A 13,618-nucleotide genomic window follows, 5' to 3' on the forward strand; every position below is an offset into this window, starting at 1 on the left:
AATATTACACTTACAAAATGAGTAAATTTCAAAGAAAATATATGTAAGATGTTTGATAGATGGCAAATGACTCCAGCAAAACTTTCAAAAATGTATACAATTGTTTCCAACAAGTGTTGGAAATGTAAAATATAGGAGGGTACTTTCTATCATATTTGGTAGACATGTAGGGAAGCAAAAATTACTGGAGATTAGTACATGAAATGTTACAAAAACTGTAACTTGTACGATACAATTTAAACTGGAATTGTTTCTACTGAATATTATTTCTGAGATTGTAGATAAAGAAATGAGATTTTTGGTAATACAAGTAATTACTGCAGCTAGGATACTATTTGGGAAATATTGGAAGAAAGCAGTAATACTGTCTCTAGAGGAGTTGACAGAGAAGATACTGGAAGTGGCGGAGATGGATGTACTAGCAGAAGCAGTAAATGAAAGGTTATCTCAAAAAGGACTCAAAAACTGGAAATGATTTTATAGCTGGACTTGAAATATGGATTCGAAAGCATAGATAAAAGAAGAATGTGAAGGTCCAGCTAGGGAACGGAGAATTTAGTAACTAAAAAAACTCTTGTAAAACTTGTTAAATTGGTTTTTTTTAAAATCATCCTCTTTTAGCATAATTGTATAAGTAAATGTAAAAGTACTCCCTTGCTCTCTAGCACATTTTACGTTTATCTAACAGAGAGGAGGAACATATGTGCTCCAGAGTTTGAGGAGCAGTGTAAAGCCTTCAAAGAGCAGAGAAAGTGTTTAAAAGAAGCTGAGAACCATGTGGGCAATGTGTGACCCAGATATCGTTGGATTGCAACCTCTACCACCCTTCACCACTCATTACATTGCCTAGTACTACAGGCAGTAATTTCCAGAGAGAGGCAGACAGAGAGCTCCCATCTGTGCTAGGCACCGGACTTCAGCCATTTATAAAAACTCACAGCTTAGGGCAACAAATAATTCACTCCCTGCATGTAATGTCAGGAAGTGTAGTATGGAGGACTTTTTATTGGAAGACTTTTAAGTGGATACTTATACAAAGTAAAAATATGCTCAGACATAATAAGTCTTGCAAACTAGAAGATACCTACCGTGTTTTTCGCTCCATAAGACGCACCTTTCCATAAGATGCACCAATTTTTTAGGAGAAGAAAACAGGAAAATATAATCTGTTTTCTTCGCTCCATAAGACGCACAGACTTTCCACCCCCCCTGTTTTGTGGGGGAAAAGTGCGTCTTATGGTGCGAAAAATACGGTAATCTCCTCCAAGTAATCAAACATACAAATTATATGTACAGGTATGTGTATACAGTAATGGGTTTCCAGTGCGGAGCAGTAGATAGATGGATTAGGACTCTAGAGAACAGGATTCAACTCCCCACTCAACCAAGGAAACTGACTAGAGGGGTGGAACTGGCAAAACCACTCCTTAAATATCTCACTTACCATGAAACTTGTTTGGGTTGCTATATGTCAGTTCTGATTTGACAGCATATAACAACAATGTATACAATAACCTGTGGAACTGACTGCACAGCGTTGACAGACTTGCAGTGTAGTTTAATGAATGCTTACTCAAAAGCAATTTTGAGGAACATTTTCCAGTGTTCAGCCAATGGGGGCCATATGCCCCCTGGGGGGCCCTGGCACATTTGAAGAAGGCCACAGACTGAATTTTTTTTTTATTTTTCTGTTCATCAGTTTGTGTTGTATCCTTGTTTGACAGGGGGCATGGAACCTGAGAAGAGCTCCTAAAAGGGTCATGGCCAAAAAAAACGTTGAGAATGCCTAAAAGAATCACAAGATAGGAATGGCAAAATAATGTCATAACTCAATGTAGTGTCACTGATACTAGCCAAAAGATGCCCACTGAGCTACTACTTCATTCTATATAACACTTATAATAAAATACATACTGGAAGAGTAATGACAAAAGAATGTTTACCCAGAGGCAGATGTAGTGCCAACAGTTTCAAGGGAAATATGCTTACATGGAATAGCTACTTTCAGAAAAGCCGTTTTCATCCACTGCAACAAACCTATATATACAGAAGAAAATACAGTTCTCCAGAAAAGTCAACAATACTTACTGCTACTTTGAAAATAACATGTGTCCATCATTTCAATGATCCATGCGTAGACACACCACCACCAAAAATCACAGTGAAGAATTCCAGTATTTCAGCAAACCAAGCAGATCCAGCATTCCCAAGGAAGAAAAGAAGGGAGAAAAAAAAAGAGTTACTTGCGTTTGTTCAGACCACAAAAACATCTGCAATCTGTTTTTATGAGTGTAATATCTGTTACCTGCACTATTGGTCTGGTGAGTTATTTCTTGTTTCTAAACAAAGCCTTTTCTGAAAACAGAAAGGCTCTAAGGATGACATTACATTTAAAGAACAAACTGTGCCACTCTCTTAAGATTCTGACTTGCCATTTTAACAACGTAATTATTTTCCTCCAGGGTATATGAGTGGGCATCAAGCGCACTTCAAAAACATTCCCAACTGTTCAATGCCACAGTCCAGAACCAGTGACCCAAAGACACCTTGATAAAGCACAAGTATAAATTTCCTTTTGACTAAGACAATGTGGCAGGAAAAGGGTTTACCAGCCTTGTACTATACATTGCTGGACTCAGCATAACCTTCTATAGGCAACATTGTACTACTAAACTGTGGTTCAGGACTTCCCAACCATATATTCCACAGTAAATATTTTATTTCAAGTAAAATGACACTTTAAGTACAGTACATTCCTACTTCTATTTATTTAAGTAATTTGTATACTGTCTGATTTAGTGCAAAGCACTACTTGGGGCAGTTGACAATAATGTAAATAATCCTCCCAGCTGAAATGGATAGCTCAGTTGTTTAGGCGTCTGGTTGAGGAGTCAGAGGTTGGGAGTTTGATTCTCCATCGGGCCTTCTTGATGACAGCTGGACTTGATGTTCCATAGGGTCCATTCCAGCTCTGCAGTTCTAAGATGATGACAACGACAATATACTAAACCTGGATTAACTGCCCCACTACCCCAAATCAAATCAAACCCAGATCCAAGAAACAAACATACCACACTGATGGCCAACAGGTAAAACCATGCTCATAATTAATGCAGGAGGAGATTCTCTCTAAAGGCTTCTTTGAAGAGACTGGTCTTTAACAGCTTCTTGAAGGCCAGAAGGGAGGGGGTCTGATGAGTCTCCGCAGAAATGTGGAGCCACTACCGATAAGGCTTGGTTCCTCATGGAAACTTGCCTCCCTCAGAGAGGTTATCTATAGGAGACTGGCCTGGGTGGATTGAGTGCCATGGGCTGATGTTCTTTGAGGGAGGTGCTCTAATAGATAATGGGTCCCAAACTGTTAAGGGCTTTATATGTTAGTACCAACACCTTGAATCTGGCTCGGAAAGGTGCAGGAAGCCAGTGCAGCCAAGCTAGAACTGGGGAAATATGATCAAATTTCACTACCTCAGTGATTAACCCAGCTGTCGCATTATGCACTTGTCACCTTCAAGGGGAGCTCCACATACAGTGTACTGCAATAGTTGATCCTTGAGATCACCAGTGCATGGACCAGTTTCGTATAGGACCCCATTCCCCATCAAGTTAGCAGCATAACTTGGCAAGCAGACAAAAGTGGCTGAAGGCTGGCCGCCCCAGGGCTACTATTTGATATTTCCAGGAAACGCCAGGTCTAAAATCACCCCCAAGTTAGGCACTCAGCCCTTAAGAGGAAGAGTGATTCCATCCAACTTAGGGAAATAACACTCTAATTTGTCCAAATTTGTTGCCCCAACCAACAAGATTTCCATCTTATCTGTGTTAGGTTTCAGCCTATTTGCACTGGTCTGTTCCAAGGTCAAACAATACTTCAGCACACAGACAACATCCACTATAGAAGATGTAAAGGAGAAATAGAGTTGTGTGTCACCAGCACTTCAAAACTCTGGATGACCTTCTCCCACAGATATAAAATAACACTGGGGACAAAGGCAAGCCCTGAGGAACTCCACAAGTGAGAGTCTCCCCCAGCTGAAGTCTCGGGACACCATATCCAAGAAAAAATTGGAACAAGCTAAGAGCCAGCCCTCTGATCCCCAGTGCCAATGGCCTGCCCAGGAGGATACCATGATCAATGGTATCAAAAGCTACTGAGAGATCAAGGAAAATCAATAGGATCATTCCTCCCCTACTGGCTTCCCTTTAAAGGTAACTGTGCAACATGACCAGCTTTGTCTCAGTGCCATACTGTGGCCTGCACATGGGCCTCCCATAATGACAAGTTTATCACATGTATAGCCCATTCCATTGTAATATCACTGGTCAATTTTAATAGCCAGAATGAGCAAGGACTGAGAGTTAAGGTGGTAGGTTTACAAGTTGCAATCACCCTGGCCATGCCCTCTGATTTAACAGAGTGAAAGTGATTTAGCAAAATTGGAGAAGACAGTGTGCTGAAAGTTTCAACATGATCAACCACGCTGCTGGTAGAGTCTAGACCACATGAGATGGCCCCTTACTTTTGCCATAAGTCAGGATGTGCAAATTGTACCTCATGGGCATCCAAAGATCCATGAGAGTTGCTCCTCCAATAAAACAAACAAACCAAAGCTAGTGATTCTTTGCTCTGGGAAGCTACAACTCCTGAAGTAGGAGTTAATTTGTCTTGAACCCAAGGGATGGGTCCCTTCAGGTTCCCTACCAACCACAGAATTTCCCTTTTGGGCAATTCTTGTTTACTATTTTAATGTACCTAAAATGGCAACTTCCAGATCATGAATGGACCATGAGAGGCCTGAGACATAAATATGGTCCCCCAAGCCTCAAGAGTTTGACCACCCATTACAAAGGAGAAACTGAATAAGCGGTTTTATTATTTTGATGTCCTATAATATGCCAATTTATCTTTTAGAATTAGTGCTACTGCTGCTCCTTAACAATGGCCACCTTAAGCAAACTATGTCTTCTGTATCTGGACAGCTGCCTCAATCTTATTTTATGTACGTATGTACGTTTTTATTTATTTATTTATTTATTTATTTATTTATTGTATTTATACCCTGCCTATCTAGTCATTTCGACCACTCTAGGCGGCTTAATCTTCAAGCAGCTGTAATAAGAAGTAAGAAAGATCAGAAATCAGAATATCAGTTTAAGGAACAGGACACCAGAATGGTCAACAAAAGTAAAATCACAATGGTACCGGTATCGTGGAAATACTACAAAAAAAAAGAGAGAGAGAGAGAGAACAAAAACACCACCAAAAGTAATGCTACCATGTTAGTTTCTGAAATTCAGCACTGGTGAAGATTCTATTGCTGCTGAAGTTAATGATTTGTGACTGTGGGCCAGTGCTGAACCAGTGAAAGATTTGTTTCACTGAACCAGTAAAAGCTTTGTAAGTCAGTTATAAGCAAGCAAGGTACCACTCTAGTTCCAGAAAACATGGTTATAAGAAACAAGAGAGAGAGAGAGAGAGAGAGAGAGAGAAGGGTCCATTTTTGAGTCAATGGAGAATGGGAAAACAGGGAACCACTATTCTGTACACACATACGTGAGCAGAGATACCATGGGATCAGTATGGTAAGACTATTTATAGGCTATGACAAAATCCAAGATGGCAAAATGGTGGAGCTGCTGCTCCTACTTTGGCTCTCTCCACAATGTGTTGTGACTGTTGAAGGACCTGCTGGAAGCAGCTATGTATTATTCCACAAGGTTTGATTCCTTGCAGCAGACGGTTAAGGAATTTGACTGTTGTGAGGGATTTCGTTTAGATTATACCTGACTAGCCCAGTGGTTTGTCCTACTTTCTCCAGTTTAAGCTTGAATTTTGCTATAAGAAGCTGATGATCAGAGCCACAATCAGCTCCAGGTCTTGTTTTTGCTGACTGTATAGAGCTTCCCAATCTTTGGCTGCAGAGAATATAAACAATCTGATTTTGGTATTGCCCGTTTGGTGATGTCCATGTTTAGAGTCGCCTCTTGTGTTGTTGGAAAAGAGTGTTTGTGATGACCAGCTTGTTCTCGACAAAACTCTATTAGCCTTTGCCCTGCTTCGTTGTGAACTCCAAGGCCAAACGTACCTGTTCCCTTTATCTCTTGACTCTGCTTTAGCATTCCAGTCCCCTAGAATGAGAAGAACATCTTTCTTTGGTGTCAGTTCTAGAAGGTGTTGTAAATCTTCATAGAATTGGTCAGTTTCATTCTCTTCAGCATTGGTGGTTGGTGCAAAAACTTAGATTACTGTGATGTTGAAAGGTCTGCCTTGGATTAGTATTGAAATCATTCTATCATTTTTGAGATTATATCCCAGTAAGGCTTTTCTCATTCTTTTGTTGACTATGAGGGCTACTCCATTTCTTCTACGGGATTCTTGCCCACAATAGTAGATATGATAATCGTCTGAATTAAATTCACCCATTAGCCTTTTGTTTCTGTCCATGGGGTTTTCTTGGCAAAGATACTGGAGTGGCTTGCCAGTTCCTGCTCCAGGTGGATCGCATTTAGTTCGAACTCTCCACTGTGACCTGTCCATCTTGTCATAGCCCATAGCTTTTCTGAATTACTCAAGCCCCTTCGCCACAACAAGGCAACAATCTGTGAAGGGGTTTTTGTTTAATAGGTCATATTTAAATGATTTTAAGGTAATAAATGCTTGCATATTTCTGACATTTTAAGGTCACAGAAATCCTTGCCTTAATAAATAATGAAACTGCTATTTTCATAGCTGTGTTTGATACAGTTTCCATTTAAACCACAGCTGTTACATTGCAATGGAAGATATCTACTGAAAAATCTTTCTTTTATGGGCTTATAATCATTATTAAAGTAGAGCACTTTTCAGCAAAACTGCATGTATCAAGTGACTGAAACAGTCTAATATAATGTTGACTGAGCAACATTATAAGTAAAAGTTGGACCATGGTTTTATGATAAATAAATCAAAATATGTAAGCCATAACATAAAACCCCTAGCTTGCTGTCTGCTTCGCAGAGGATTTTGTGTTCAGATGCAACACTAAGGAAGTCAGGGACAAAAGTTAACTCATTCAAAATGTGTTATTGGAGGAGAGCCATATAGATACCAAAGACAGCCAAAAAAAAAAAAAAAAACCAACCAGAAAAGTGGGTTGTGATGGAACCCTCACCTATTTTACCCAGCAACAACAGAAAGAAAGAGATTGGTTGGAAGAAGTCAGAAAGAAGAGCCAATCCAGAGGAGCCAGCAGGTGATATCTAAAGAGCAGAAGAGGAAGGAGCAGAGAGGCAGTTAAATTGTATCTAAGGAAAGGAGTTTGGTCTTGAGTGGGCTGTATAAGATAGTTACTTTGTAGCAGGGATAACTAGTTCTGGACTGGGAAAGATAACACTTGCAGTTCATGTAACCTCAAGCTTATGAAAGTGCAGTTTAACCCTTGTGATATTTCAATAAAGAAATTATTTTTATGTTTCAATTTAAAAACCGCTTGACTCTTATGATTTGGGCTTAAGACTAGCCCAGCAAAAGTGAATGGCAGTTTAAAGGACCAAGAGTGGTCACATGAGCACTCAATCAAGTCAAACCTGAACTCTCACTACAGTAAAACTGAGGTTATTCTCCTGTGCACATATAATGCAAATGCAGAACTGACAAAGGACAATATTGCAGGGAAATGTGGGGTGGAGCAGTAGGAAAAGAGAAAGACCTAACATGAGATGGGTTGACTCAACAGAGGAAACCACAGCTCTTAGTTTGCAAGACCTGAGCAGAACTTACTGGAAAAGACAACACTGCTGGGGTGGGAGTAGGAAAAGAGACCAATGTACCCTCTAATTTTCAGCCCCACTGGGCAGGACTCCGCCTCTCACATGCACACCTTCACCCCTGTGTATGTGTCCAACTCCGCCCCCTCCCACGCACTCACAGTTCTGTTGTGACCAGAACCAAAGGAGCTGACCATGATCACTTCATGGAGGAGGATGAGAGCTGCGCAGAGGGAGGTGGAGTCAACCACGCCCAGCTTAGAGGGAACCTTAGCTCTAACAACCTAACGTGAGACGTTGGAGGTTTGCAGGAGCTGGGACAGGACATTGTCGAAGTCAAGTAACTCATACAGACACCACATATCAGAAGTGACATAATGGCATATAGGATCTTTTCTGTTTTTTTTTTTCTTAATTACCAAACAATTGTACAGTGATGAGATGAGTGGAATAGGCCCCAAATCTCTTAACACTGAATAAAACTGTCCCAAGCCACAAGTGAGCTGATGAATATTTGTTCTCTGGTCATGTTTATATCTTTAAAAATATTTGAGAACCAGAACTCTGTTTTATTGTCAGTTTTGGCCAGGACAGCGTTCAAAAATTCTACTCCTAACAGTCATTTATTTGGTCCTGATTGACAGGGTCAAAAGTTTAGTTCTCCCTTCTCCCCCCCCCTTACAATCTGCAACAACTTTTCTAACTTTGGAATCTTGCAATTTGTAAGGCAGTTTATAAGAAAGTCACAGTTGTACCCTTTGGAAAGGCCTTTTTTGACCATCAGTTTTTCATCCCCTGCAGCCTAGATTCCTTCCAAACTGGGGGCAGGGCAGGGGAAGCAGCTGGGAACACATTCTCTTTCAAGATAAGCAAAATGGGTATTTTCAGTTTATTTGATCTGTTTTAAATTTGCAGACAAAAATATTGCTTCTGTCTGCAGAGGGGACGACATTTTTACATTTTAAAAAAATCATAACTTCAAAATTCTTGCCCAAACTATCCCAAATTTGGCACAAAGAACAGACTGTCTGCTACATCTTTGCCAAATTGGTACTGATTCAAAGTCTTCTAGAGCTGCCCTGTACAATGTTGATTTGCTGTGCTGCACAATCACTTACTGTATTATTTTTTTCAATAATAAATGGCCTAGTAATACACAGCTCATTCACACCTGGCCAGGAATCTTATCATTGACAAGGAATTATAATCAGCCAATAAATATACCTTAGTGGTTTAGATATCTGGCCGCAGTTCAATTCCTCACTGTGCCTCCTGTAACTAGAACCAGCCTATGTGGCCTTGGGCAAGCTGCATGGTCCCAGGCACCCCGAGAAGGGAATAATACACCACTTCTGAGTATTCTCTACCTAGAAAACTCTTTAAAAAGGGTCACGATAAATCAGAATTGACTTGATGCAACCATCATCACTCGAAAATGAGTTCATTCCAAAATATCAGTGACCCAAAACCTGACCTGGCAATCAGGTAAGCACTCAAAGAAAAACGTGCCCTTGTGAAAAAGTTAACATCTCAACAGTACTATACTTAAGTAAGCTAGCAACCAAAATAGCAGAGGATGAGCAGCACAATAAATATCATTATTTTGGTGCCTCAAACACAGCAAACTATTCATACTGTTCAAACTCAAATGCTGTGCTTTTTGTTGCTACTGTTGTAGCTTCTTATTAGTCTATATTACTAGATATAGCATTTTTAAAATTAATTGAAAATTAAGTGTTAAGCCACTCCTGCCAATAGGAATATACAGCCTTTACAAACATCTTTGTTTTTAAGATGTTAAATTCAACTTAATTTTGCAGCCTATATCAGTTATCATCTTGTTGCTGTTGTTGTTTTGCTTTATATTTGCACCCCACAGTGCAAAAGCACTTTCTGGGTGGTTGACGACATAATTATGCAAACAACATATTCTCCCCCCACCCTGCACCTGGGTATTTATTTTAATGAACTTGGAGGGTATTTATTTTAATGAACTTGTAGGGATGGAATGCTGAGTCAACCATGAGCCAACTACCTGAATTCATCTGAATTGAACTCAGGCCATGAGCAGAGGAGGTTTGACTGCAGTTTAACCACTGTACTGTACCACACTGTACTACACTGCACCACAGGGTTCTTCACCTTATGTGATCTTCATGCTGAAATCCACAAGATACTTCTCAATACTAAACTGCCAAAAACAGTTTCCTTTCCCCCCCCCCCATTAAAGCTTACATGAAGGATAGAATAAAAATAAAATGCACCAATCACACTAAAGCTTGGTACCGATCAGTGACCTATGCCTGATTTGTTCTAAGATGAGATATTGGCTGGAAGCCTGTTGACTGAACTGCATGGGCATGTATAGAGATGATATTATCAGCCACCAATATTATTTTTTAAATTTAAATAAATATATTTAAAACTTCCTAGCCTCTCACCTAAAGGTTCTGAGCTCCCTTGTAACGGGATTCATCTTTAGCCAGGGGCGCACTGGTGGTAAAGGTGGGAAAAAGAGTCGGGAGGCTGATCAGAACCTTTAACAATGACTTCTTTATTTTTAATCGCGCTCAATACAACGGAGTCAAATGGGTCTAATAAATTCAGTTTCGGCAACACTTTGTATTTCTTTACTTTAACATTGGGTAACATCTTTCTTCAAAAGGGAGCCAGGCCAAAACGTTCCCGATCGGTCAGCGGCCTCAGGGGGGCACTCCGCACCACACATACCGTGCCACAGCATGGGTGGCAGGCCCAATCCCCCTCCGGAGGGTTCTGTTGGAAAGCGGGACCAGGTCGTATCACTCTCCTCCCCCCAGGGTGGTTGCGGGGATAAACGACCACCGTCCATTCTAATGGATCTAATCCTCTTCCTTTTATATTAGGAATAGAAGGATCTGGCAATAACCCTCCTCCCCACTGCAGATTAGGCAAGGTCTGCCAGATCCCGGCAGCAGCACCGTGATTGAGCATGGGATCAGTTTGTACCCCCCGACTCACCGTCTCTCCTGCCGCTCCATCTCCAATCCAACTAAAAACGCGTGCTTCTTCACCCCCTTTTTTCTCTTCCCAAAGTATCAAATCCAGCTCCTCCCCTCCTTCGTCCACCAAGCATACTTCCGCGGGCCGACCAGGTATTACTTCCTCTGGCTCTATGTCTATTAATATGCCCTCCGCACATCCACTCTCTGTCACGGTGTCCTGTGACTCTGAGGACGGCACACTTGTCTTCTCCACTTCACATCCCTAGAGGTCAATCTGGGGAAGACTTTGAGAACCTCAAGACTTGGGACACAGGGGCAGCTTTAATATCTGACAATTGTTGATGCCAGTCAAAAGGGTTCACTAGGGAGCCTTGGAACCTGAAAGGGTGGGAATAGGATGCTGTATATTAAATTAAATAGTAATGTCACTGGCTGGTAACATTATTGCCATTTATGCCCAGACTTATATAACAGGATTTCAGTCAGTGTCAGATAATCGAGATGTTACACAAAGAGGTCTTTATCAATATTTCAGTGTGTTTAATTTCACAGAAGTCCACACAGTTTAACCAGTGAGAAATGCCAGTGAGCTAAACAAAGGAGGCTGGACCCTAAATAGCAGCACATTTAGTACTACTCACTCATGCACAAACATTCATTGAACACCTCCAAAACACTCAGTTCAGGCCCTCAAAGCATGAATCACATAAAACCGACAATTGCAGGGGTAGGCAGCGAGTTGGAATTCAACTCCCAGCACTCCTCATTAGCTATGCCGGCTAGGACTGATGGTTACTGCAACACAACATCTGGAGGACAGATCTTTGCCCACCATTGTACTACCAACACCATCTACTGGAAATGCAGTTTAGCAAACAAAGGAAAGGAAAGCACCCAGGCCATTCTGGGGGCGGGGGGGGGGGGGGACACGACCCTATTCTGATAGAAACATTCTTTCCTTTTTTATTTGTGTTAGAATTTCCAAAATGACAATCTTAAGCATGCTTATTAAGGAGCATTGAACTCAGTAGGATTTGCTTCTGAATAAACATATTAAAGATCATGTTGCATGCTTGATAGAAATAAACAACATCTGCAGAAAGGCACCCAAACAAAAACAGGTCCACTATATTGTCAAGAAAAAAATGAAGCCATTTGGGTTATTTGAAGATGCTCCAGGAAAACAATGAGACCAATTTATTAATGACATTGAAAATTCAAGTGTCAACATCCAGAAACGAATATCCTTTCATTTATATGTTCAACAGAATAAATTCCATACTGTCTTGAACACATTTTATTAGAGGAAACTCCCATATTGCTCTACATTAGAAGCTAAACCTTCAAATGTTAAGATTTGGCCATAATGCTGGAACCTAGAGGGCTACGTAGACATACCATGGATAAGATGATGCTACAGTCTTATCACCTAAAATAAGCGCTCTGGCTTGGCTCACATAAGAGAAGGTAGTTTTACAGATAACAAGTACACGTCTATTAAACTAACAGGCAACATCCAAGTATGTATATACTTCATGTCTTTTTCCCAGTGCAGGGATGCAACAGATGGTTAGCAAATTCTGGTAACACGGATCAACAAGGCAACAATTTAAGAAAATCTGATGATAAATATCCAATTAAAATATCCTGCACAAATAAACAAGGATGGAGTACTGGTGTAATGATAATACAACTGCAGTCATCAAAATTTCCTGCATTTCAAAAAAAGAGAGAGACGTTGATCCCATGGTGCTAACAAGACAGGATTTAAATAGGGTTAGAAAAACCATAGCTTAAATTCTAATGGGATTAAAAATTAGTATCTGTTTGCCCATGGCCAGCTTTGAAGAAGCAATACCACACATTTTCATGCTTCTATTCTTAGATTAAACTGTCAAAGACCACAAATATCAATATATGACACTTCTGAACATGACAGGTTAGTAGGTTTGGGTAAATTGTATGTAAAGCTGTAGTATTAAAAGTACATTTCAGACATATTCTATACACATCCATTCATCTTCCCAGTCTTGTTTTGTTAATAGCAAAAGTGCTCTGCAAGAAAAGCACATCTTACACAGAATATGTAACTTGATTTGGTGTGCCAGTCTAAAAAAAGCAAAAAAGTTTGCTATTTCCAGAAAATAGTGCAACTCCTATCTTGCAATGGATTATGTCCACTGAACTTCTAATTTCTATGCAAGCGATTCATTATGCAAATATGACTTTATTTTATTGCACACACATGACCATATTTTTTAATTAACTGTAGGACACGAGTTGCCAGAGCTAACATAGAACAGAAGTAATATTTTAAACAAGATCTGTACCTTCTCAATTACTGCTACAACAGTCATTTTTTGGTTGGAAAGGGAGCCAAAGATGGTAGCCTATTCCAACAGCAATCTCCCAAGCCAAATTCAACTCTTGTAGCAAAAATAAACAGCTTTGGTTACTTATTCCTGCTCCAAATGTGGACTCTGGTGAGAACAATCCAAGAACATTCTAACCCAACAGCTTCCAAACCTGTCTCCCCTCAGTAGGAGTAGTCTGTACAGTCCCTGGATAATCTTCAGGGCAGAAAATTGGCCCTCAAATCCCCTGAGGTTGACTGCTTCTCTGCTATGCCATTACAGCCAACTGCTCATAACATTAAAATGTTATACATAGCTGGATAATTCCTAGTAAACTCAACAGAACTGTATGGTCACAATTATCCTTTCTAGAAGTGAGACAAGGTTAATTACTTAATGACAGCAAATTAGATCCATCCTTAGTTCAGCCTAGAGTAGACCCAATGAAATCAGTGGTAAATGGGATAGTTTTATTTAACAAATTTCATGAGTTTCTTTTGAGTCTACTTTGGATGGGGTTTAACACTGGACAGC

At 40.3% G+C, this 13,618-nt stretch overlaps 1 protein-coding gene across 4 annotated transcripts in view; it reads right to left on the reverse strand.

The window, feature by feature from the left end:
* SEPTIN7 (septin 7) overlaps nucleotides 1–13,618 on the reverse strand; it is a 79,994-nt gene that overhangs the window by 64,218 nt on the left and 2,158 nt on the right. For 2 of the 4 annotated variants that reach the window (XM_078377487.1, XM_078377486.1), the window contains exon 2: nucleotides 1,990–2,093. Coding sequence is in view for 2 of the 4 variants with exons in the window: in XM_073003786.2 (XP_072859887.2) it covers nucleotides 5,271–5,279 (9 nt within the window). In the remaining 2 variants the exon portion in view is untranslated. Of the gene's footprint in view, nucleotides 1–1,989; nucleotides 2,094–5,270; nucleotides 5,295–13,618 lie in introns of those variants that run through there. The other 2 variants (XM_073003786.2, XM_073003785.2) reach the window with 1 other exon arrangement.

Source organism: Pogona vitticeps, chromosome 6, assembly GCF_051106095.1.
Source record: "Pogona vitticeps strain Pit_001003342236 chromosome 6, PviZW2.1, whole genome shotgun sequence".
Lineage (NCBI taxonomy): Eukaryota > Metazoa > Chordata > Lepidosauria > Squamata > Agamidae > Pogona > Pogona vitticeps.